At 37.8% G+C, this 27,365-nt stretch overlaps 1 protein-coding gene across 45 annotated transcripts in view; it reads left to right on the top strand.

The window, feature by feature from the left end:
- Positions 1-27,365, top strand: part of adgrl2a (adhesion G protein-coupled receptor L2a) — a 141,476-nt gene that overhangs the window by 20,645 nt on the left and 93,466 nt on the right. For all 45 annotated transcript variants that reach the window (XM_036141134.1, XM_036141135.1, XM_036141151.1 and 42 more), the window contains exon 2: positions 4,598-4,782. In XM_036141134.1, the coding sequence (XP_035997027.1) occupies positions 4,707-4,782 (76 nt within the window). In that variant the 5' untranslated portion in view covers positions 4,598-4,706. The remainder of the gene's footprint in view (positions 1-4,597; positions 4,783-27,365) is intronic.

The following is a 27,365-nucleotide window of genomic DNA, read 5'->3' on the forward strand; positions in this document are numbered from 1 at the left end:
TACAACCAGATTAGAGCTATATAGCAGTTGTTCAATTTTGCACCATATCCAGGTTGTCTTAAGTGCTTCAAGGCTGCTAACACTGCAGACCCTGCACATACATCTGATAGTAGCTGTACTTTTAAATTGTAGACAAGCGACAGTACCGGCCTTAGGGATGTTGAGAGATCCCCCCCCACCCCCAACACAAATAGTTTTGTATTAGACTTGTAAAATAATCTCTACAATAAATTGTGTCTTCATTTAGACAAATGTTTTATTTCAAATAAACCTCTTTAAATAAATTGTTATTAAATATCTAATAAAATGTGCACATGCTATATCAACCAAGTAAACATCTTAGTTAAACATAATTTTCAAAGTATATCCCTTTATGCAAGGAAGCATAAGGATTAAATTGGATTATCATCATTCAGTACATATAGCCTGATCTAAGAACAAAACAACAGGCACTAAGAATCTGTGCCTGGATGAGAAGTCCTAATCCTATATAGTGAGTAAAAAGGTTTACTGAGGACACAATCAGCTTAAGGTCTCATTATAATGTATGGGCGCTGAATGTGGGCAGTAGTCACTTCCCCGATAAATTTAATTGGTCCACTTTTATGCCCTGATAAAAAGCAAGTGGTAAAGTTTTGTGGCAATCCAATATGTTTGGTCTCTGTGATCAGCTTTCATTTGTCAAGCCTCACAACTGCACATTATTCTGCTGAAACTAAATACGCTGTGGCCGTGTGTGTTCTGCTCCTGTTAACCTCTCCTAATGGCTCTAAAATTAGAGGTCTCAGGTGAGGAGCAATGTCATACTAGATGAGCTGATTATGGCAGGTTTAATTATAACTTTGTCGGCGAATGCGTACGCTCTGCATGTTTTCTCGCTGATGAATTATTACAGTGCCTGAGAACTCCGACAAAACAGATCAAAGAGCCTTCAGGCGCTGGTTATCCTCCTGCATGGAGGTGACAGCTGAAGCTGATTTGTGTGGTTCTGACTCTACATAACAACACAAATCATCCTTGTCTTCTCAGTCGAGTTTTGTTGTTAGCCAGTAGTATGAACAGTGTAATATCACTCTTGAGAATCTTAAAATACAATTGCAAGCTGTGGACATACATTTTTTTTAAATGGTGTTTTTGCATGTGCTAAAAAAGAAAAAAAAAAAGAAAACAGTTTCTAATGGGGTCCTCTGTGTCTTGTTGCCCGAGTGATGCCACATCCCATGGTGAATGTGCTAATGGTTCATGGGAGCAAGAGGATGGAGCTTAACCCAACAGTGTAAACACACAGACAAAAGGGAGCCGTTAGTAGTGTGAAACACATGCCTGGGCGTGCAGGTAAGCGTTGGGTTTCACCACACACGGCTCCACCACTGGATCCATGACTGGGAGGAGGTCATCTGCTTTTGTAGCGGAATGAGAGCAAAACAAACTTTCAGGTTTATACCGCTGAGACAGGTATGGATGAGGCGGGAAAGGGAGAAATTCTGATTCAGAGAGATGTCAGAGAGGAGAATGGGGGAGGTGAGGGTAGAGATTGGAGAGATAAAGTGGTTTGTGGTGAGTCACGGGACAGGGAAGTGACCATTTGTTTGGCAGTGTTTGTTTGTTTGGCTTGGGCATGGGGGTGGAAAAAGGCACAAAAGTTTTGATAGATGGGAGTGCTGTTACTTTTCAACCTCTAATCTCTTGGAAGTGAAATTCCACTGGGGAAATTAGCTGACCGTCAAGCGATTCACAGGGATAACTTACTTAAAATTTAGCAACGAGTGTATGTTATCATCTAATTACTTTATGCAAGGCGGAACAGCACAAAATTCCTCTTATTGAAAAAGAAAAATTATTTGTCATATTAGTTATTTCATCTAAAATACTGTATTTTTCGGACCATGAGGCACACTGGATCAAAAGGACCAAAATAAACGTAACTTTTATATTGAATTAACTTACTAGGTTTATTGTTGCTAGCGCATGATCCGGGCACAGGCTGCCTAAAGGCTTCCACATACTCAGGCGTACTATGTGCATACTGTGAGCTGTGCGGACTCCGCGCTGACTTACCGATGACCTTTTCCCCTTCATAGTTGAGCGTATTATTGCCTACATTTCTTGTGGCAAATTCCTATAATTCGCACACTTTCTGTCAATGGGACGAAGTGATGGAACGGATGGTAAAATGTGTGATTAGCTAGCTGAGCACCTAGCGCTGTTTCTTTTCCAGCCAGCTTCCGCCGTACACCTGTCAGTGAGAACAGAGAGGGACTGTGATGCTGGGCATCCTTGTGACTCAGTGTATCAAGCTTGGTGTCACTTATAAAACAGTTTGATGCAAAGACTTCTTACCTCCAAGAAGTTTATAATGTGACACTGCATACGTGGTCGTAAAAATTGAGCTCTACACGAGTGTATGTAGTACCTGTATGTGCGGAGTCCGCGCAGAGTCTGCCTTGAGTACGCCTCGAGTATACGCGGACCTCCAAGGAGTGAAGTACGTCAAAGTGTGTGGGGGCCTTTACATGAATCAGCTTCTAGTTTCGACATTACAGTCAGGCAGTCTTGTAGACAGCCTGATTTTAAGTGTGCCTTATAGTCAGAAAAAAAAAAACGATACAATAGATTTGTTGTCTTCCAAAGTTTAGAGTAAGTATTGGCTAAATTTATTTTTCTGTGGAGAACATTTCTGTGTAGAACATTAAAGTTTTTTTTTTTTTTTTTTTTACCAGGTTTGACTTTTTGAGCAATACTGGTAATATATATTAGTTTGATAGTTTATTAGTTGGGCTGTCTGCTCACGTAGCCAGGTTGCAGTCAGCTACTAAACAGACATGCTGTCTATGGCTTAGCAATGGGCCACACTTGGGCCTACTTTATTAGTCTTTAAACCATAACTCTTTGTTTTTATGACTAGTAAGCTTTTCAAACATCTGTAATTTCTTAGCTAAAAATGGTGGAAGGGTAGGACAAATAGACTGAATTTATATAGCGCCTTTCTGGTCTTACAGACCACTGAAAGCACCTTAAACTAGGGCCACCTCCACCCAGTTGCACTCTAAAGGCCGAAAATTATACCTGATGCAGAAAATGGATTTTATGAAGACGCAGCAATTACATCTGGTTGAAGTGAATGGGGCCTATGTGTGCCTGTCAGAATGCGTGGTTCCACATAACTGTGTGCAGGTCTACCTTGGTCGAAGCTATGTAGAAATTTGATGGGAAAGTCCTGAGACAGACATTAAGAGCTACATGTTGACAAAGTAAAACACACCCGCTTTGGGGAAACCACAAAATAAAATCTCCAAACCACAAGGTAAACTGTACGCAATTTCTGGCCAGGTTCGTCCCCATATAGGCCCGTCCTGGAATTGCACAGCTTAATAAATAAAGAAAACATTTCAATAAAACAGTGTAGGAGCTTAGCAGTACTGAAAACAGATAAAGTGAAACAACGATATTCTTTGAGGTTATTCGAGCAGAAATTGCAGCTTTACGTTTACCGCACGACTCGTTCATGCTGGCGAAACTTCCAGAATTTGCGGTGCATTCTCTTGCGTGAATACTCGATCTCTCAGGTTTGGTGGTCTGTGGAGGAAGCCTCTGCACAGCCAGTAAGTCACCAGAAAAATCTGTATGTAATGTGGACAAGCAGTGTGTCTTGGTCTTAACAGGTACACATTAATACACCGATACACAGATTGCCAGGCAACTTGGGGTAGAGTGCTTTGCCTTTAAGCTGGAGTTGCACCCACATCTTTTTGATTGCAAAGCAACTGCACACTGAACCACAGGGTCTGTTACACCTGGTTTATTCCTCGCATTTCTCTCCTCAAAAACAGTGCCCTGTATGTTCTTCTAAAGTTTCTAAAGTTTTGGCAGGTCATCCACATGCCCATTTTGGCAACTTCACACAAGAACCCTACAATTGCAAGTTGTTGAATACAGGCAGATTTCCTTTGCAGCAACAACTGCAGTTAGTGTCATGAACCTGAAGCGGCATTTTAAAAGCTACTAGGATGTTGACGTTAGTATTGCATTTAAAGGACTTTAGACCATAGGAGCAATATGATGAAAATTTTAGTGTTTTTGAAACTTAAACTTTTAAAAAACCTTGGAATTGCATGATACCAGGAACCAGCCCAAACTTATTTCGTACTGTGGGACTGTAAAACAGATAAACATTATAAATAAGGAATCATGATGCGCTCTGAATCAGGTAGCCAATATACAGCTCTACACACAGCTAATGAGGTTAGTGTCTCTTGGCTGCTAGTCACGAGGGGATGGACATGGCGGGACACATGTGTTTGAAAACAACAACGCCTGCTCCCACCCTGCTCTCTCACCCTAATAGTGAAATGTTTAGTATTTGGCTACCATTAAGGGATTTCTCTCTGGAGGATCATTGACCTTCTGGCCTTATTTTAGTGGTGAGTGCGGGTTTGTAGCATTTCACAGCTTAAGGATTGTCACATCTCTTCATCGGAATGTGCATGAAAAATCAAGGGCCTTCTGAACGTTAGCGGCTTCCTCAGGGGTATAGCACACGCGTGTGGGCTAAATTTCATAACCGAAGTAAATGCTTTCCTTTTGGTCTGTGTTACAGGGGAGAAGATCGATAATGATTATCTCTGAGACCAGTTGGCTTGGACTTTTCTAATCAGAAGCTGTTAGCCACAACTCTAACCTGCCAAAAATCATCAATACTCAGCACCATGGCATGCTGCCTGCGGACACTACACACCTTTTGCTGGTTTCTCATCACTCTAACCCATGTACACTCCACAGAGGGTAAGTATATCAAAGTCTTGTTTTTGCTGGTTTCTTTGAAACATACTGATTTGTTATGCCAAGTGTTATGTTATTTCGTTTTGAATAAGTTTTATTTCAGGTTGACTTTTTTTTATTATTATTTTGACTGCCTTGTGGAAATATAGCATGCCATAATTGTGAAGCAAGCCAAATCAGACACTGCTTGTGTGAGTAATGCAGTTTTCAGGACAGCGGGCACAGACGGATAGGAGGGGGATAATCTTGAGTGGTTTCATTAGTTGGTAAATTGTGATTTGTCTGAGATTTTCTGCTTGAAAGCGTCAGTTGTTCCCAGTGGCATCAGAGCTGGATCTGTTTGTAAATTCCTCCCTTTTTAATGCTTGCCGTCATGGAAATATACGCCACAGATTTCACACCTAAAAAAACATCAAGCTTGAATGTCTTGTAATCACACTTCATTAAGTTTTGATTAAATCAGTCCTTGCTTTGTTGTAACTGCAAGTTTTACGTGTCCACAACGTTTAACCACCAGGCTGAAAAGCAACACACTAAATGTGTGGTGATTGAATTTAGAATAATCCAAAGCTGGCATCTTCTTTATATGTAATGTAAGTGGGCCTAATAAAATTTTACTCAAAGATGACAGCTGTCCAAGCTTTGGACAAACTGCCATTTAAGTTTGGTAATCAAAGACAAGGTAGGGTTTTAACCACACGCCTTATTGACAGTGTAGCGAATCACTTTGGCGTGAATTATAATAGCATATCATCTGGATTCCATCTGATCTACCCTATTAAAAAATGGTAATGTGATTCTCTGATCTCTACAGGCATCAATCAAATTTCAAAAACTTCAGTCATAAAAATGTCTCCTAAGTGGCTTTACACGATCAGATGGTTTCCGTTAATACCAGCCACTCTGGGGAAATATTTTCCACTCATAAACTTGATTAAAGATCAAAACAAGCAGTTATCTATCTATCTATCTATCTATCTATCTATCTATCTATCTATCTATCTATCTATCTATCTATCTATCTATCTATCTATCTATCTATCTATCTATCTATCTATCTATCTATCTATCTATCTATCTATCTATCTATAGCTCCTGCCTGAGATTATTATTTCTCGACTTTCTCATATTCCGTTTTTCTAATGTTTCCATCGTTTAGGATGGCCACATCGATCGTGTAAGTATTTAATCAGCCCCTTTTACCCTAAAAGAAAAAAAAAAAAAAACAGCGCAACCAACTGCCTTTAAACCCTCGTCACCTACTTTGTAAGCAGAATCTGTTTTGATCATACCAAATGATTTCTGTGGCCCAAAACCAAAGGTGGTGTCAATAGTAGTCCTGCATAACGTATATTACAATCATTGTTAAATGTATTGTTATTGCAATATTACTCTATGCAACATTCCTATTGCAAGACCTGTCTGGACTGCAATAAATGTTAGCTAGTTATTTAAGTACCTTGCATTCAGGATATATATGCCTATAATATTTTTGGTAACACTTGTTGCTTAATGCAGTATAAAAAAAACATTTGGAAAGTAAAGAGCTGGTGAGGCGGTCAAATTATTAGGACCCCACTAAGTTGCTTTCCATACTGACCAGTAGATGCCCGCCTGAAGCAATTATTTTCTACACAAAATCTGTTGAGAAGAAAATATAGATTTTTTTTTTCCCAGTAGCTGGATAGACTACTCATCTTCCGGGATGTATGTTTTGCTATAAGAAGCAGAATGATATTAAGACTTTTTAATTATTTGTTTATTTATTGCAAGTCATGTCATGGTCACAATATTCACTAATATTCACTAATATTATCACATATTGCATATTTTTCCAATATGGTTCAGCCTTAGTATCATGCATTTGTTTTTTTTCTTTTCTTAAGATTGCAGGACAGTCCTAGACATCAGCCTGGAGTCCACCTTCCAGCAAGAAGACAATCCTAAACATACAGCTAAAACTACAATAGAATGATTTAAATCAAAGCATATTCATGTGTTAACACCTAAGGCTAATTGAGCACATTTGGTAAGACGTAAATTACTTCACAGACACTCTGTTCAATTTGATTGAGTTTGAAATATTCAGCAAAGAAGCTTCTTGATGCTCAAAGCTGGTAGATACATACCCAAAACACTTGTAGCTGTAATTACAGAAAAACGTAGTTCTCTGAAATCAAGGAGGTGAATACATATGCATGCCACCCATGTTTTAGATTTTTTTTTTTCTAGATTTTTTTTTTTTGTAACAAAATAATTGAAAACTGTGTTTAATTATCCTTCAACTTTGCATGTATGTGCTACTTGGGTTGATCTATCACAGACATTCCCAAACGTATGTGTAATCACAGCCGGTCTAGATTGGAGGTGAATTATTTGCAGGTTGCTTAACCTTTTGCTTGCAAATGAATAGATTAAGCAGTATGATACACTGATTAATTGCCCACCTCTAAATTATGCAATGAAATGGTGAAAAAAATCAGCTTATTTGTTATTTTAACAATTTTCATTCAGTCTTTTCAATACTAGTCTAATATAACCCCACCCCGCTCACCTCTTTTCCCTTTTTCCTATTTCAGTCTCAGAGATCAGCCCAGAAACAGTTCATTACGAACAATATCCTCTAGTAAACATGCTTCATTAAACTGCCTCTACCCCTAATATCTTTTTAATGCATTTTTATAATTGAATTAAATGGGTTAGTGGAATGCTATAAATAGTTTAAAGTTGGTTCGTTTCCCCCTTTTTGCATCTGAAAGGAGACATACTGTATAAATACACACATACCTGACAGATATTGCAGTTCTGGAGGGGATAGATTGGAAGTCCTTCTTTATAACACTCTTCACGTTTGACTCCACTGGTTGGACATGTGTCCACTAGTACGTCTGTCTTATTTACTCAGCTGAGTCACAGCTGTTTCATAGCTTTCTTCTTCTGTTTCCTTTTCGTTCTGCTCACATCTGTACTCTGAAAAAATTGCTTGTTTGCTTCAGTAACCCTCATAGTTACTGGCATTAGTTTCTAGATTGATTTGCGTAATTATTTTAATTGCACTGTATTTATAGAGTAGAGCGCTGTCGATTGCAAAATTACCCCAGGGCTTATAGCTTCAAAAATTCATAAATAGCACAATAAAGTTTAAAGTCATGTTTCTACCACAGCAATTATATGTAATTTGTTATAATGCAGGTTGGTTATATGGTCTAATTTCCACCACCACTGCTTTAATATGGCTGCTATCCTACTTAAGCTCACAAGAGCCTTGTTAATCAAAGATATTGTCATCATCATTTATTACTATGATCAGCTGAGATCACCGGGGGCTTTATTGAAGAATGTTTATTTCCTTGCTTTTATAGTTCACGTGTCTATATGTCAGCTAAAGATTTCTGAAAGAGACATAGAAGGAAGATTATCCATTTCAAAGAGGATTTGTCTCCTGAACCTGTTATGATCATGGTATTTTCCTGCTTGGTTCAAATCTATATAAAATGACCTAAAAACACACAAGTAAATTAGTAATGCTTGTGTGTAGCAACAAATAGAGAACAAAAATCAGAGTTGGCAGTTGGTTGATAAAGTAAAGACTCTAGCTAACCTATGATGAAACAAAGGTTGGTGCAGAAATTCACGGAAAAATGACTGTACCAAACTAATAAGAAAAAGAAAACAACTAACATGCTCCAAGCTGCCAATAATCAAAGCATTATCAACATAGTGGCAAAGAACAAAAAATGATTATGTGGTTAAACTGAGGTAAAAAATAAATCAATAAATAAAGATCTTATATCTTGGTTAGAAATGACAAAAAATACCACTCATGCTTTTTTGACTAAATAAACCATGATGTAAAATCTCTCAATTTATTCAGGAAAAAGTGATTACCTAAAGGACACATTTGATACCCACATTACCTTTTCATCCAAGCCCACCTTAATTTAACCCACAATCAAACCAATTTGAAGTTAACTATTGTGCTTTACCTTATCTTTCTTAGGTTTGCTTGTTATGGTAATTAGTTCAAAATAAGCAAATCTAAAATATGTTGAAGATTTTATTTTGCAGCCTATTTTCACTAAGTGCAGTTCAGATCCCCAATTTTAAGTCAAGTTTATACTTCATATTAAAGGCTAAAGGGTTTACTGGTACACATACCCAAAATAATGTTTTTATGTATCACTTATTTTTATTTATTTTTAATTGTTTACATTTTTACAAAAATCAAATCAGTTCAGAGATTTTGAGCACGTAAGTTGTTGCATAATACCCACTTTTTGAACCAACCAAAATAAATCGGAGAATGCAGACTTAACTCCTATACTGTAGGATAACATGGACTCATTCAATTAACTTGACAATGCTTTATATTGTGCTTAATCTTTGTGGACTGACCTCTTAATTCATAGAAAGTGATAGCGACAATGAGATGAGGCTTTAAGTATGATCACATTTTTGGATAATCATTAATAAAAAAGGAGATCTTAGCTTCACTAGTTTTCTTTTATATTGTCTTCAGTATCACTGAACTCAGACAGTATCAGAAACACATACCAGCTAGTTAGTTTTTGCCTTACCGATTGTTATTGTTGTGACTGTCTTAAATATTGTCATATTTTACATGTTTTTCAAAGCCATTACGGTAAAAAGTGAACTTTTATTCATTAAATACCTTGATGACCATTTTAAAGAAAGTCAGACAACATGTTCCTGGAAGTCTTATCTGTGTCTGCATCTTTGGTTTGCATTGCATGAGTGCACATTTGCCCTGCAGCGCTCCAAGTTATCTTCTGCAGGTTCTTTTCCTTTTATCGTTACTGGTGGTCCTTCTATATATGAATATATAAACTTATTCTTTTTTACAAACAAGAAGTGATGATTTACCCTGGCAAGGCATGATTAAATTGGTTTACATGTTTTTCAAAATAATGTGGTCATGTCTGGTGGGATTGCAGGGATTTACATGTATCAGCAACAGAATTGCAATTCACACCTAACTCAGTCACACGCTCTCTTCAAAACCTTTCCCTAAGATTATTTGAATTATAGTGAGGAAAAAACGAGATGGTACAGTGGGGATTGTGTGTCAAGAGGTGTGGAGTTGGTTTATGTTTGCAACAAGCGTAAGATAAAAATCACATTTTCGGGGCAATGGAAAGGTTTTGAAATTAGCGGGAGAAAATGTAACGGAAATGATTAACCTTACTCCTTTCAGGAGTTTTTTTTTTGTTTTTGTAGAAGGTCATTTCGTGTTCTGAACAGACATGTTCGTTAAATAGGTCACTTACTCTTTCATCAAACCATAAACAAATATTTTCTTTAGAATTGAGTTTTTTGTTCCTCTTCAACAAAAACTGTTTTCAGAGGTGAAACCTGTAAGAACAAGCCTAGCACAGGGAATTTCTGTCTTTCTGCACACACCGAAACCTCGCCATTGTTTCCCCTCAGAGCTTGAAATGTTTTGAAGTACTTGAGGTTTCTCAAAGGGAACAGGGAAGGGCACCTTTAAAAGCGCTCTTCAGGAAGGGGGAAGGAGAGAAGATTTAAAACCTTCATCTCAAAGTCAGTGAATTGAAATAGACAATCAAGGTGTTCTGAAATCTAATTACAGAAATCTAAAGCCCAGCCTTTATATGAGCCAGAACCTGCAAGAACATGATCCAGCACCTCCCAGTGATCTTCCGTTTTAATGTTTAACTACTGAAAATGCTGATATGTCTCACTTGTACTTTCTTTTTTATTGTAATCTTTTTTTTTCCCTGTCCTGCCCCTATTCTGATTTTTTAATGAGCACAAACTGTTAGCGCGATGGAAATAAATTCAGTATCTAACCTCATATCTGGTGATGTATACTTCAAATCCACAAAATAGAAGATAATATTAAAGATGTTATAACTGTGCCAGATAATGAGCTCACCGGGCATCTATTTTCTAAACTTCTGTGCATATTGTCTAAAAAAAATGAAAGTATCAGAGGAGTACTTTAATCTGTCCTGTATTAATTCTTAAGGCACCTTAAAAATGCTGTGGAAGCATGATTTGCCCTTGTAGCAAAAATGTTAAAATGCTTTCAACGTTAGAGGCAGCAGAAAAAAACGTTGGATGGATTTCTGTCCTGGCCTGCACGGTTTGAGGAATGTGAGCTGGTTTTGTTTTTCTACCACTTTGTTGATGTCATCTTGATTGTTTGAGGTAGACTGCAGAATCCGGCCTCCCTGCGGAGCCAGGCAGGCGTGGGGTCTGTGTACGTAGGCCGTCCACGCTGTCATGTCTCTTTCATCGCCAGCCAGGCTTGGCCAATAAGGAGATAAGGAGACAATGACTGGGTGAGCGAGCAGTGGCAAGGTGTAACCACAACCCCTGGGTCTCCTCCCTGCTGAGTACTTCAAATCCTCATTAGGATTTTCAGCAAAGGAATAAGGGATTTTCAGGATTAGAGCTTTGTCACAGCTGGCTCCAGGTCGGTGTTTGTCATGCAAAAGCATGGCAGAACTCTGACATATTGCAAACCCGTCTCCCCCCGCCTTAACACAGACGCTGCTATCACCTGGACCATGAGGTGGTCATTGTATGTTCCAATAACAAAAAATGCGTGATCCTTATAATTATTAACTCGCTGGCTTTGCTAAAGGTTTGTAAGTACGTTCTAGTAGCTTTTGTTAAGTGTTTGTGAGATCATGCTGCTGCGTCAGCATTTGTGGGTTATTTATACAGAGATAACCTTGGGAAACATATTTAGTTTGTCGTTTACAGCCACAATCCATAACTCTTCTGTACATGTCAGCCAAGATTTTAATGCAGCTGTTCACACAGAAGAGTCACTACCTCGCTTTCCTCCGTATTTTTTCTGTTGTGAAGGTACTAAATGGTCTTTGTTCCTTATGTTTGGTTTTCTTTTGAAAAGTAAGTATGTGAAGTAGGTTCTTCCTTTACCCCGTATAACTCCAATGGCTCTCTTTAACAGGGGCAGCAGCACTTCCTCCAGCAAAATCATCCATACACATAATATACATTAACCAATATGTGCATATTGCATATCCACTTAATGCGGAAAGGCTCTCCTCAATGATAGAAACAACATTTTCTACCTCAACAAGACCCGATTCTATTAAGCAGCTAAATAAAAAATAATAAAAATAAAAAACATGAAAAAACTGCTAAAGACAAATACTTGAAAAGAGTCTAAGTGCACAATGTACTGAACCAGCAACCAAATTGCCCAATGGGCTCCTGAGAAAACTGCCCTGCGCAACTAAAAAAGTCTGACTGGATTATCAAATGTTTTTACACACATTTGTTTTTTCATGTTACTTTGACTCTTATTTTGTTCTCTCACATTTTGAGAGAACAACAGTGGGCAAGAGTATGTCTTACTTTACTTCATTGCTGAGAAGTTGGTGGATATGTTGGCAGCTGATGGCGGAGCCGATCTGTTGCTAATTAAGCCTTATGGACTGCACCTGCAAGGCTGCTGCTCTGCAATCAGCCTCATCCCACACACCTGTTTAATGCTCTTTATAAGCTATCCTCTCACGGAAAGTGGCCAAAATTCTGGAAGTTTTCAGTTAGCAGATGGGCAGCGGTTTTTCATACCTGTTACCACGGCCTTACCGTATTCCACATTTTCTTGTCTTGCCAAGCACATGTCAGACATTTGCCTGAGCTTCTGTCTTCTGGACCATAAACCTGGATTGATATCACAACTATGAGCCGTGCCTAGCCCATTGGATCCTTCTACCTTTCTCAGCCCTGACTACCCATCTATGAACCAAGACTTTTTTCCAGACTCTGATCTAGCCTCTTTCTATATGGACAAGATCTCAAGATTGCTCCTGTAGAGGTTTCTGTGTGCACCAGGTTTCTGTCACTGGACCTTTTTGAAGTGCAACAGCATGTCTGGTTTGAATATTGGGTTCCCTGCCTCTCTGCGACGTGACAAAATACTATTTCCTATGTATGTTTATTTTCATTTTTTGAACAAGTAAATTCATGTTATTTTTTTTTTCCAAACTTTCAAATATTCAATGGAATCGCTATCTATGATGAAGTATAAATGACAAAAAAGGAGATATCAGAACCATTCAAATAAACCTTATAGTTCTAGACACATCTTCAACTCATTTTGGTTATCTCGTTTTTCAACAGAAGTATCAAACAGAGGCATACGGCTAATTAGAAGCACAATTACCAGCATGCAAAAATATTTCTATCTTTTCTGTTTTTAGAGTTAATTAATATTCAAATTAGGCGTATACATGAACCAGTGTGGGATTCCCACTACTGTATGATATTCTTGAGTAAAAGGATATACAGTCACAAGCCAACTTTTGTTCTTGTAAACAAAAACAAAAAACAAAAAAAATATATAAAAAAGGAAAATGCAGCAGTGAGCTGTTCAGTGACAAGAGAAAGGGAAGGGGTGAGCACAAATTACCCTTGTTCCGTACAGCAGGAGAAAATTCTTCCAACTCTGGCATATCTTTAAAGGACTTTAAATTACAGAAGGTATGATAAATAATCAGTGGTTTTATAACAACAATATTTTAATACCCTGGTAAAAAATGTTGCTTTTAACCTGCCAATGCCTAATTAGGGGAATAGATGTTTTCCAACCTTGAGTGTAAGAGAGCTCTTGCTATAAAACAAAGTTTTACTGATTTTAAATCAAGATAAAATAGTTTGAAGTTGACATTTTAGACTATTTAATAACCTCTCATGTTAGCGATTAGCAAAGTTAGCATTACTAGCTGTAAAGATCAGTGTCGGTGTGCATGCTTAGCTTAACTTGAACATTTCTAAATGGCTCTCAACATTTCAATATCTATATTCCCTAACAGAGTTTAAACATTAAAAGAGTTACAGAGAACCCATTTGTTTGGCACACTCAGCAGTCCAGGTATGGGTCAGCAATCAGTCAGTTTGCTCCTTCTTCAGCAGCCTGCACACCGAAGAGTGTGTGTTGTTAGCAAAACCTGTCAGTGCCTAAGTATATGGTGTTAACTGATATAGATTGGATATTTGAGTCGGTCATTGGTCACAGTCGGTCAAGCTGTCGAACGATTTTGGTAACCAGCCTTTTACTTGGGATAGTCCTAATTTGTAAACACGAGCAAAGGTCTTTCCCTTTGAAAGGGAAAGGCCGTTTGCCTGAAGTCACAAGTCCTAATACACCAAACAAAAGGACTCTGGATCTTGGTCTCTGAGATTGCCTTTAATTTCAGACTTGTTTGGCAGTGGTTTAGTGTGACGCAGCCTCGAGATTAGCGTTAAAACTTCCTTCTTCTTTTATTATTAGGGCTTTTTATGGATAAAGGTTTCATGTGGGTCCCACGAGTTCTTTGCCAGGTGGGATCTCGAGCACCCTAGATTAGTCATCTACTCACTTGTCCCTATCTGCCTTGTGGTTTAAAGTCATGCTTTATCCCACTATCTTCTTGCCAGGTTTTGTTTGCTGCTGGGATTTATATATTTTACTTTAGTCTGGCGAGTGAGCTGGCTGCAGGATTTAGCCTATGTGTGGTGGAAAATACCCAAAGCTATCTACATGTTTGGGCCAGGATAAAATAGCGGTGACTCTTTAGTTTTGTGATGTTTTGGTGCTGGATGAGCGTATGTAGAAGACATCCAGGACTACAAGCAGATGTCATGCAAGGATTACTGATGAAGTGCTCACTGGAAGGGATGGATGGAGAGAATGTTTTTGATTACCCACCATAGATGCCGTTAATCTGGAATGTTATAATTATTAATCTGCGGGGTTCACATCAAAATGAGATCTGAGCATGCCAATTTTCTGTCTTGCTCGTGAGTTATATAGATTACTACATTTTAGAGTATTATGGTAAGCGTTTTTTAATATATCCCTGTGCACACTATAACCTTGATTTCCTCTGTAAGATAAATTACATATGTTTATCAATGTAAGCGGTTTGGTCCCACTTCCCTCTTGGATTTTAGCAAAAAAAAACAACAGAAGGACGCAATCATTGAAGTGGCTTTGAGCTCTGTTTTATTGGACCATGGATATTCCATAACAACTAAAACACCTCACTCAAGCAACAGCAATTTGTGTTCAAGGGGAAGATAATTACATTTCCATTGTGAGGACACTGCTGAAAAACATCCTCACGGGACAGTGTTAGTCCAGTTTGGATGGCATGGAAGAAAAACCTACTGCAGGACATGTAATGACAGAATGTGTTAAGAGAACATGATATACTCTAAGGCTTGTGATTTCACAGATTTTACAGTCGGCTCTCATGGGTCGGTTGTAAGATATCCTTTCTTGCCCTTAGTGGAATCCTTTTTGTCCTCTTGCTTTCATTCCTGATTTAGTACAGCTATAAATCCAGAGAAGGGTCCTGTAAACGAGGGGTGGTGAAACTACGGCCATAAATAAAAGGATTTAGAAGCAGGGCCTTTTGCAAGGAAACTGTAAATTCACATTTATGTGGCTTGTTAATTTACAAGGTTTAACTGGTGCATTTAATATTTTTCCTTGTTTGTTTAGGGGTTTGTAGATGTTTCCTTTCAGGCTAAACTCTTAATTTAAACTCACACTCACCAAACTAGCCAAGAAAATCTGCTTGGTTGTGAGATCTGTCTCACCCATTTTTGGTGGTCCTTCTAAATCAGCTTGCTGAAGTCCTGACATGTTGGTTTACATGCAGTCGAACTTAACATATACCAGTTCATGCTGTTAGTGCCCTTGTACTATAAATTGACCTCATGTGATTCACCCTTTGACCTTGTGACTCATCATGACCCCTGAGTGCTTTTGTGTGTCAGGGCCTCAGGCCTATCCTTAGTCTTGGGTAATTGATCCACTGAAATGTTACCAATAAATCTAAAATAAAAAAAGGTAATTTGAATTTCCCTCAGTATATAGATAGATATGGGCTGATATTAATTTTTTATGGTATGATACCTTGAATGAAAAATAATTGTGTTGTATTAAAGTATTTACAAAAAAAGTAAAACAAAGATGTTTAACATAACTTCTATTAAAAACACAAAAAGAACAATGCTATGTAGTTGCTTTAGTTTTAGTGATATAAGCTGTATATATAATTACCACACTAAATAGAGTCGTATTTTTTATTTTTTTTATGTAAACCTGTGTATTGCACTTCATTTCAGAGCTTTTTTTTTTACTCTATTAGCCCATTAATTAGTTTGATTAAATGGTGCAGAAGGGCCAGCAGTGAACTGCTTGAAAGACATGGCACTGTTTTTATTGTATAGCAAATAGGACCACAAACATCTGTCAACTTTTATTTTGGGTCGCCCATTCATTAAACTTGGTTTAAGGCAAATGTCTTTAAAAAGAAAGTGACCCATATCCCAGTCATGTTGTTGAGAACAGCGACTGTGGCTTGATGGGTTGAGTAGTTATTTGTCAATCAGAAGGTTGTGGGTTTGATTCCAGCTCCCCTTTGCCACATGTCGATGTGCCCCTGGGCAATGTATTTAACCCCACGTTGCCTACTGAGCTGCGTCTCGGTGTGTGACTGTGTGTGTGTGTGTATGTTAGTAAGAGCAATTGGGTGAATGTGGCTATAGTGTACAGTGCTTTGGGTGGTCAGCATGACTGGAAAAGGACTGTATGAATTCAGTCCATTAACCAAACACTTTTCTAGACGACAAAAATAGAAAATACACCCCCCGAACATTCTAGTGAACCAGACAAATTATATAACCCCTTTCCAGCCATGTCAAAGCGCTTTACACTCTAGCCACACTATCCCAATCGCACACACAGTCATACACCGAAATGCAGATCGATAGGCAACTTGGGGTGAACTACCTTGCCCAGGGGCACATCAGCATGTGACAGGAGGAAGCTGGAATAAAAATCCACAATCTTCCAATTGCAAGGCAGCTACACAGTCAGGTTGCTCCCTGTGTTTAATATTAATCAATCATCAATTACAAAATTATTTTAATTAATAAAATGTTGTAGCCTGTGAGCCCTCTCAACTAGAGTTCTGCACGCAAAAAAGGTTGAACACCACTTTAAGCTGTAGGAATTGGCATAACAAAATATTCTTAAGCCATTTTTAAGCTGTAACTATTCAAACCTGTAAGTATTTTGATCTTGGTAAATGTTTTATGCTTATTGGCACAACTACACATGGACTACCACTCTTTTCTTTTTCTGTTTCCATTAGACATGAAATTCTTAAATTCCTTTCAGCCAGCCACCAACAATTTATCCTTATGAGCTTCAGATATGTCTTCAAATAAAAACGTCGAATGTATGGAGGAGGTAGACTAACTTGAATCAGCGGTTATTCTAAATCTGAAAGCTTCTTTTAAAACGCAAGCCTTTGTCTTTCCTTTAATCCTGTATTAACCAGTTATGCATTGGAGGGTTATCAAGATGATAATCAATTTTAAATAAGAAGTTGCACACCAAAAAACACGTGAAGACAATTAAGAAAAAAACTATGATATAGTGGACAACACATTTGTATGTTAATTTATTACAACAGCAAAAGAGTCTATCAAACAGGAATGAATAAATGAGGGTTTTGCCATTTCAAGTGTCCGAGCAGAATGGTGTCAACTAACAATCCGCCGAACCTGGAAGGCAGCGAGTCTTTGTGATTGAGTAAGAATGGAGGCAGCATAGAGAATTCAGCCAGAGCAGCAGTCGTGTCATCAGGCCATGACTAGCCGGTTGGTCAGGGAATTTAAATGCCAGGTGGGGGTCAGTTGAAGCACCGGCTGAATAATGTGGCACAAATACATACACATGAGAGCAAGGTCTTGAGGAAGAGGAACCACTGCCGTGGGCTGGTTGAGAGAGCGCAATGTGAGAATGCAAACCAACCAGACAGATCCTCTCATTTTTATGTATTCCCATCGGTGACCAATTGGATGGGTGCTTCTTTATTGAATCGTAGTGCGTCAAACAGTTCACTGGAACAGAGCAAGAAGTCTGGGCTACTCAATGTATATCAATCCCTTGTTTTGATCACTTTCAATAGGAACCGTGGAAATGCTACAGACCAGGCTCATCACATACATTATTACTAGAATTCAGTCTATAAAGCTCCAGAAATCATTCACATCATTTAACTTGTTTCGCTCGTCATCTGAAATATTGACTGACCTACATCAATTCCCTTTTGGAGTGACTCAGAGGATTAATCCACATAATTCTATTACTGTCGATTCATGTTAATTGAAATAGAGGCCAAACGTTCTCCTCCTCAAACTCTGTTTTATTTGTGAGTACAGTCTGTTTACATATTTCATTTTTTTTATTTCATTGACTTAACCTCATGTAATAATAAAATGAACAGAAAAGCCTTGACCTTGCCTGAATAATCTCACAACGTCTTGTAATTTAATATTACCGTTGACCATTTTTAGGGAGCATGAGAAAAAAAAATTACTGCTTTATGGTCACTGCAGCGATTTCATTACCAGAATATGTCCTTCCTTTTTTGTGACCTAAAAAGCCCTCCCTCATTTTTTCTTCTCTCTCACTCCCCCTGCACACACTGCCTGGCCTCGGGGCTATCCGATATTAGACAGGGAGATGACACTCTGTGCTTGTGTGAGTGCAGCCAGCTAACATGTGCGGCTGATGTGTAGTCAATAATGCATTATGAAAAACAGGGGATTTATGACCTTGATGAGCCCCATAAAGCTTAATTAGGCCTAAAGGTTGATTTACATACAAGTGTACATGGAATTTGATGAGGATGTGTTTTCCTGCAGGTGCAGTACATTTTCATTTTGTCTGGCAGCAAAACTTGATGCTTTGCATTTGTTCAAATTCTAATGGAATGGGGGGGGGGGAGAAGCTTTTTTGTTTCTAGTATTTCCACATGTCCTATTTTATCTGAACACAATTAGATTACATCCTACATGATCATGTTTCTTTTCATGGCAATTGTGGCGAGGGTTTTGTTTCTACGAGCGCTGGTTTTGGGCAAGAGGTAATAAACTACACGAGAACAACAAAGTCTTTCGTGTAAATTTCTGTTTGAAGCAGCTAAACAAAGTAGTGAGAAAACAATCTTTCTTTCCTGACATCTATTCAGAGAGAAATGACGAGATCTTTTTCTGAGTCATGTACCTATATCAAAGATGCTCCTGATAGCCCCCCTGCTGTTGCTATGGAAGTAGCAGAGATGTAAATGAACTGGAGTGAACTTGATGGTGGAGAATACAAATGAGGTTGGAATGTTTTCTTTCCGCCCGCTCTACTTCTTCTTCGTCTTCTTTTTCTTCTCCTCCTCTTCCTCTTGATAGCTTTTTTGTTCTCATCTCTCTCACCGCATTCAAACACTAAACACTAATTGGCATTCTACATATTTCAGTTTAGTGTAAAATGACATGAGAAGTCCTTAACAATATATTAAAATTAGACTGGCTTTTGATCTAGTCAGCAAGGCCACAATACCTTTGTAGAAATTTATTTTGTTTCAGTACATGGAACTGGATCCAATTCATGGGAAATGGATGATGAAGTAAGAATAGAAGAATCTATTTTTTCCTATGGGGGGGGCGTTTTTTCATATAAATATGTGATGTCATTGTATCAAGGTAAAGGCGGCATCTTTAAGAAATGATTTTGGGAAAACAAAAGACTCCACATTATTTTCTTTTCACAAATAGAATAAAGGTTTTCTACAGATTACAAACTGTGCTTTTAAACGATCTAAGTCTGAGTAGAATAATTCAGTGCAGTTTTTTCAGGTTTGTCTAGTGCGGTTTGCATGCTTACCTCTTTCCAATGTGGTTCAAATGTTGAAAATGTATTTAAAATGCAATTATAACATGTTATCATAAATACAAAAAATATTCCTAAAATATTAAACAGATTTAAATGTATTTCTGATTAGTATAGAACCCTCCAATTCAGGTTTTACTAGTTAAAAGGCTCCTACATACTCTGGCGTGCTTGAGTCGTGGCGTGGACAGCCGCATGTACTCGAGTCGAACTTGAGGCATAGGGGACGCAAATCTACATTTTTTACGACCATTTATGCGTATGCGGTGTCACACTATAAGCTGCTAGAGGAAATATTCACATCAAGATTATTTTGTATGTAACAACAAGCTGATCTGAACAGGCAGTCGTGAGGACTCACAGCATCACAGCCACTCTTTGCGCCACACTGACATGTGTGCATCGGGTCCCTGGTGGAGATTGAAATTGTGCTTAACTAGCTTGTCAAATATGGCACTATCTATTCCCCTTTTAACTTTCTTAATTAGGGGGCAGCTAAAAGTAGCGGATAATTCAGTTTAGAGAAATATATAGTTTAAAGGGTGTCTCATCCCAAATCAACTTTTTTTGCTAATAAATTGTTAACATTGTTGTCCTCTAGTACTGTCTACATATCATTGTCTTCATTTTGAGAATTTACTGCATGTTTGTTGAAATCCTGTGTTGCGCCTTCCACGGGTGTCTTGCATTGAATTTTAAATCAGTATTGCTATGGGTTAAAAAGTTTTTGTGACATCACCAGGAGAAACCGGTTTGTCAGTAGGGGTATATACGCAGCTCCCTTTCATATGCCTCCGTAGTGAGTAGGGGTTCGAATAGTGAGTTTTGCGGTCCTTCTATTGATTATGAGATAAGCAGTGTATTTGCTTAGCATTCAGTTAGTTTATTTAGCATTTGTTTAGCTTTTATTAGTAGTCCAGACAACCCCCACCCATGCAATTATGTTATTTTGTTAGAATCGTTTTTCTTTAGTGTGCCACTGTGTGTTTCCATTTGCCTGTCGATTTGCTGTTGATAACAATACATGTTACTGCTGAGGGAAAGCTAAAGACTCGTTCCATACAACAAAAATGGCTGGAACTGAATTAACTGCAGTCCCACACAGCTGCAGTCAGTTCAGCATATAAAAAAAGCTACCAAAACATTAAGTAACTGTGAGATTGACACTTTTAGTTCACTTTCGCTGGCTTTAAGCCAAGAGAAGGATATGTATGGGTTTGCGCGCGTGTGTGTGTGTGTGTTTGAATGAGACACAGAGACATTGATGTAAATTGAAAGAACAGGTCGGCTTTACTGAACCAAACTGCAGCTTTAACAACCACAGTTGTGTAGTATCACACAGAAATATGAAAAGATAAGAACAATTTCAACAAATTAAATACACCAGAATGCCGGTATAACAACTTGGCCAAGTGTTAGTTCTCACTTCTCATATTGGGTGCAACTCTTCTAGAAAACAGATTACTCAAATTCAACTTTTAGTCAAATCAAAATCTCAGTCACGTTTAATATTAAGGAGAATATCATGCACAGCGGCTTGTTACACATAGCCCCAAATAACACAACGTGCAGTCCACATATTCTTGGGGTGTAAGAAATAATCAGTTTACAATTAAAACATTACAATTACCCAAAACAAAATATTTGCTTTGTACAAACTGAACTATTGGAGCGTATTATTGAAACACTTTTTGTAAATTGCAAAACAAACACTTTGTAAAACAACCTCAGTAGTAACTGCATATGCAACAATTCTTAAAAAATTATTCAGTGCAAGAGAATGAAAAATGAGAAAAATGAGAAACTTTTAGGATATTCTCACCAATCTCACTGCAACATGCTCAAAGACAACAGTATGCTGGCCCTCAGTCAGAACACATAGCGCTCTAAATAAAGGAACATGTATTAACTCTTTAATCGCACAAGTTTTACCATAAATAAAGTAAATGTATATTGTATTTTATGTGTTACCTTACTGTTGGAATCAGACAGAGAAGAACTTGGAGGAAATCAATAGCAAATGAGATTTAACGAGGGCAAGCATTTTAGCTCGCCGCACTGCTCTTTAAAGTTGGCAGAAAAACTGCACCCCCTGTCCGTTTACTCACTGCAACTATTTTCAGCTCGGAAAAACAGCCGGAAACCGGTGCAATGATGTGCAGCAGGGTTCTTTGCATGCCCATTTCCAGTCCTTTCTCTTCGCAAAACTTCAGAGTCTTTCATGTGTCGCAGCACTCTCTTCCGTATGCCCCCGTTTAACTGCACACAAATGAAGCAACGGACACAGAGTCGGTGGGCAGGACACACAGCGGCATTCTGAAACAAACTGATGTATCCTGATTGGCACACCTCTCATTTCTTTAGATGCTACCATTTAGATGCTACCATCATTTCATGTGGGTTACAAATAGGATTTGCCCTTTTACTACACATTCACTCGGGCCGGTCAAACCTAGTCGGCAAGCAGGTTGTGGCCTGTGGGCCGCTAAATGTGTTTCTTTTTATTTATTTTTTATTTTGTGGTAAATTTTCCTTTCCCCTACAGTTATTTCTCTCTCTTACAGCATTCGTAACAATTACATGCTCATGGCAATTTATGCAAATTAGATAATGACAGTGTTAAGGGTGTTTAAGGCAGCCAACAGCAGCTAGATAGTGCTTCACAGACTTCAACAAGTAACACTTGGCCATTTTTATCTGGTGTCTTATGTACCATATTCAGCGAGATATGGTATGGATTGGAGTGTAATAATCCACATAACAGGCTTTATGGTCACTGCATATTTGTTTTCTGCATGTTTTTAGCCATGCCAAAACTTGATGTCAGACTAAAACAGGCTTATTGGAGTAACAGGAATGCAGTGTTAAATGAGAAGAAGTTAATATATGCCAGTTCAGTGGTGTAATTCATCTTTTGCAACGGCCTCACAGAGTGAGCAGTCCACCTCACATCCTGCTGTTTGCTGGCTATATGTAATATGTTGTTTCGTCTCCTCCCCTGCATAGTTCTGACTTCTTAAGAATCCATGTTGTTGGAAAGGATATCGCTGGATTATAGAATCAGCACTGTGGGAAGTTCTTGAAATAAAAGGTTCCTTTTCCTTTTTAGACCCATTTCACTTGTTCCATAGATTTTGTGGTGGGCCGTTGGTGGGGTAAACCAGGATGGCTCAAGCTGCGTCCCCCACGGCTTCAAGCTAATACTATAGGCCACACTTTTCTTTCACCCTGTGTCCCTCCAGTGAGCTAGCTTGTCAGCTCAGGAGAGCAGAATAATGGCAGGCCCGAGAAGAGATGCAAGCTCATTTACAAGCAGCTGGTTAGCCATCATCAGAGCAGCAAGGAAAATCAAAGGGCGGTGTTAACGGTAGACGACAAGCATCGGGAGCGTCCCTGTCACACTTCTCATTGGCTCTCAACAGAAATTATCTGCTTTCACATCAAAATAATGTGGGGACTCCTTTTGTGATCCGGGCACAATGATGGCCGCTTTAGTGGCTGAATGGGCCTTTTGATGAGCCTCTGCTTTGCTCCTGGACTAACTGTGGAAGTATTTGTAACTCAAGTTACAACCAGTCATTTCAATATGAAACCTTTTACTGAAGGAGAGATAGCTCTTGTAAAAATCAGAACAATCATCTGTTTAATATTACTATGTATGATTCAGCTTTTGCATGAATTAAGAATCTCAGGTTTTTCTGTCCGATTGCTAATAATGTATGTATAATATATGTAGTGATATGTAGATGCTCCTTATATCAGAAGTATTTACATGTGTATCCCTTTGGGATTGATTATGCTTTGTCTAGCTTAATGGTAGAACAAGATGATCTTAACGACTCCTCATTTCTGTGAAACAGGAAGACAGTTTGATCATTACCTCTGCTTCAGCGACACTCATATCCAACCAGATGGTCACTTTCCAATTGATTTGGCTCATTGGTGGGAAAAAAAATGAATTAAATCATTACAGCACCAAAGAGACACTGCATAATTGCTTCGGTCTACATATGGGGGGTTTCTCACAGTGCTCGCAAATTTTACACCTAATGTCTTTGCAAAGGTTACTTGGAGTAGTAAATATCAGCCTGGGAAGTTTTAAATTGTTTGTTGTCACCGGAGTAATAAAGTGTTGTATCTCACTGAAACTGGGGTCCTATGCAAAAGTTACTTATTGGAATGTTGCAACATTTGTTTCTTATTAAGCACAAACCAAAAATTAAATTAATGCAAAAAAACTGTTTCTAGTGTATAATTCTTTAAATTCTTTAATATAGTAAACACTTCCATTGTGTGTGACTTTACTTTCATCTGTTGAAGCAAAAGTAAGGTAGATTTGAAAAAAAAATCTTATACTAGCACTCTGTTTCCAAGGTCATAAGACCTAATATTTTACATAAAATTGTGATTGCCATTGTCTTTTAGCATTTTGTTTACTTCACAGTATGAAACAAAAACATCAAAGAGCTTCTCATAGAGTGTAAACTATGCGTTGTTATATGCTGAATTGGGATTTATTGAACCAAATAAAAGCAAAATGGCTTGCTGTGGAATGTATTGGACTTTCCAGATGTTGTGATCTATGACAACTTTTAATCTTTTCCAATGCAATATACATAAAGGGAAAATGATTCAGCTGACATTGGAGGCCAAGGGCATTGAACACAACTTATTATTATTGTGTATTTATTTATTTATCAACATATTGTTTATCCAGTCAACTATCAAAGATTTTGTCAGCAGACAAACATAGTCAACAGGAAAATGACTGATATTTGTACCTTTTTACACAACTTTTTCAGGTGTAGGTTTGCTCTTTTTTTAATCAAATATTATTTGAAGATACTGTTAAAGTGTATATGATCATATAATAAAATGTAATAATTGTTTTCACATTTAAATATTTATTGAAAATGTTTTATTTGAATATAGGAACATTTGTTTTATTACAGTTGTAATAGTTATTTAAAATTGCCATGCATGTTATGTGTGTGTGTGTGTGTGTGTGTTTTGTGTGTGTTTGTCTGTCTGTTCATCTCATATATATATATATATATATATATATATATATATATATATATATATATATATATATATATATATATATATATATATATATATATATATTTGACATTATCTATTGGAGTGTGGAAAAAGTAATTTTACTGCTTGGTGTAATAAAATGCAACAACTCATAAAGGCACGCCATATAATTCTTATTTTTGCATTGTATTTAAATGCTTTGAATGACAACTGTCACCTTGGTCTCATCTCCAAGTTTAGCTTTTCCCATTTAGTCCTGTAAGATTTGATGTGAAATGGTTAGAGTGCATAAAACTGGCACAGCAACTCTTTGTACATGTTTATACATTACCTCTGGCCATTGGACAGCAACAAGTGCTCTCAACTACTGCAACCACTTGTTGAGTTAGATAGGATTTTACACGACCAAGAAACATTTAAAAGAAAACCAGTCTCTTGTACATCAGATATTTCAACACTCATATTCCTGATGTGGTTTACTGCTTCCATATGGAAGGTAAATAATTTTCATATTGTGTGTTCCCTGAATAATTATGCTAATGACCCCATGAGCAAAATAATGATTACTTTTCTGCCTCATTTGAATAATGAAATTCTTCAGTTAAGTGAAACAGTAAGCATTGGATTTGTTTATGTTAGATTAAGTGTGATCGTATTATTGTTTTGTAATTGCAGTGCATGATTGATGGTGTTTTGGTTTCCTCTTAATATCTGTATGAAAACAGACATTGAGAATTTATTTGAAGTAGCCACACGGGCTATTTATATGAAACAACATGAGCAGAACATGTGAGAAGATCAGACCGAAGTTAGCAGTGTGCTTGAAATTATTTGTCTTTCATGTTTTGGACCAATTTCAGCCAACAAAGCATGATTTATTATGAGATTAGGAAAAGCTGGAAAAGCCGTGTGTTGACTGTACATAACTACTGCTGTGACTTTGGGTGTTAAAATAACGACACATTTACTGCACTGAAATTTTTCCACAGACAAACTATTGGGTGTCCCCATATTGATGAGTCTATGTCACTCACACCCCATGAACTTAAAATACCATCAGACAGCAGGGTGAAAAGTAGTTCAGCCTGGGGTTTGTAATCAATGGAGAGAGGCTTTCACAAGTTGTTTACAACCTTGCCTTTAATCCATGATGCATGGATCCAGATGGGTAATAAAGTGCATTCTGGAGGACAGCAATTTTGTTTGCAACACAAAAATTTAAACATGAAAATGTGTCACTGCAGAGAGTGTGCCAGCAGCATGGTTGAAAGGCGGCTCGTGTCAGCTGGAGTAGTAATCTATTCTTGAGCATGCATGTGTCTTGTTATTTCTACCGGCTCTGTTTCCCTCTTTAAGGAGTGAGACAGCATTAGCTTTAAATCATAAAACAAAAAGCAATGACTGAAAAAGTCCTCTGCTGAGTGATTTAAGTGCTTTAACAGAGTTCCTGTGACATGAAACATCAGTTAGGCTGGCTTTGGATTTGCAGTTCAAACTCAGAGGTCTTGCATATGGCCAAAAAAACAGATCACTTCCAGCCGCAAAGTAGGCCTGCACAAGTTAATCTGTCCCGCCCAGCAATATTTAACTCCCACCCTGATGATTCATTTGAAGTCCTTAAGATCTTTTAAATAAGGCTGGCTTGTCTTGAGCCATTACCCTAAACCTTGCCAAAACAGTTTATGTCAAAGTAAAATACTGTATGTGTTTTTAAATTTGTATTTTTTTTTCTAACGCCAAAGAACAGACCAACTGAAAACTCAATCATCAAGCATTGACCTAAAGTGACCCAATAAAATGCCAGGTTTTATGTAGCATTTATTTCATCCACCCTTTAATTGGTTATCTCCGTGCAGCACAAAACATCTCAACAACAAAAACAGAAATGAAAAAAGAAAAAAGTTTTCTATTATAGTTTCATAAAACTTGCAATTTCCAAAAAAAAAAACATCCTTTTTTAAACCAACTTTTTGAGACAGGTATCTCTTGAAAAAGAGATATTGGTTCTCAGTTTGAATACCTGAATAAATAAAGGTTAGATAACTAAAAATAAAGAGTACATTTTTATTTACCTTAAACCTTGTTGGAGCAATGTAGAATGTACTAATCCTGAAAAGCTTGGGCATTTTATGTTAAACAAAGTTTTGTGGGAAATGTGGGAAAGAGAAACTGGTCTTTAAGTGTAAAATGAATGGCTTTTCCTATCTACTTATTGAGTAGCACATACTATCTAAACTTGTAAGGTGTTCTCATTCGGAACACTGTTTCCTTTCATGGAACAAGTAACGGTAGAAAAACAATACATTGCCTCGCATCCACTGAATTTCTGACACTTTCATTTCTCCGTTTGGATATTTCAAAGCTGTAATGCAACACTGAGTGATGTTTAGCATTGCTCTTTTGTTGCTACAAGAGGTATTGCAGTGTTCTGATGATGCAGTGCTGGAACGCACTGACATGAGCTCAAGATTGACTGTCAAGCCCAGTTCCTAACATGGTGTATTTTCAGTGTTTTTCACCTTTTTTTTTTCCATTCTAGCCCCTGATAAATTGTTTATCAGCCTTGGTCCTTTTTTTTATTCTCAGACAAAAGTGCTGAAAATATGAAATGCAGCTAAAACCCAGCATATTTGAAAGCCTTTATTTTTTTGCCTGTTGGTCAAATGAAACAATGCGCTGTCAAAAAGTGCCAGAAGAAGAAAAACGATCCATACTTAGTGATCATATTCCACGAGTCAATGGAGGGTAGACTGACCAGAGCAACTGGCCTGCTTTGTACAGATATGTCCTTTGT

This window comes from Fundulus heteroclitus, chromosome 9, assembly GCF_011125445.2.
Source record: "Fundulus heteroclitus isolate FHET01 chromosome 9, MU-UCD_Fhet_4.1, whole genome shotgun sequence".
Lineage (NCBI taxonomy): Eukaryota > Metazoa > Chordata > Actinopteri > Cyprinodontiformes > Fundulidae > Fundulus > Fundulus heteroclitus.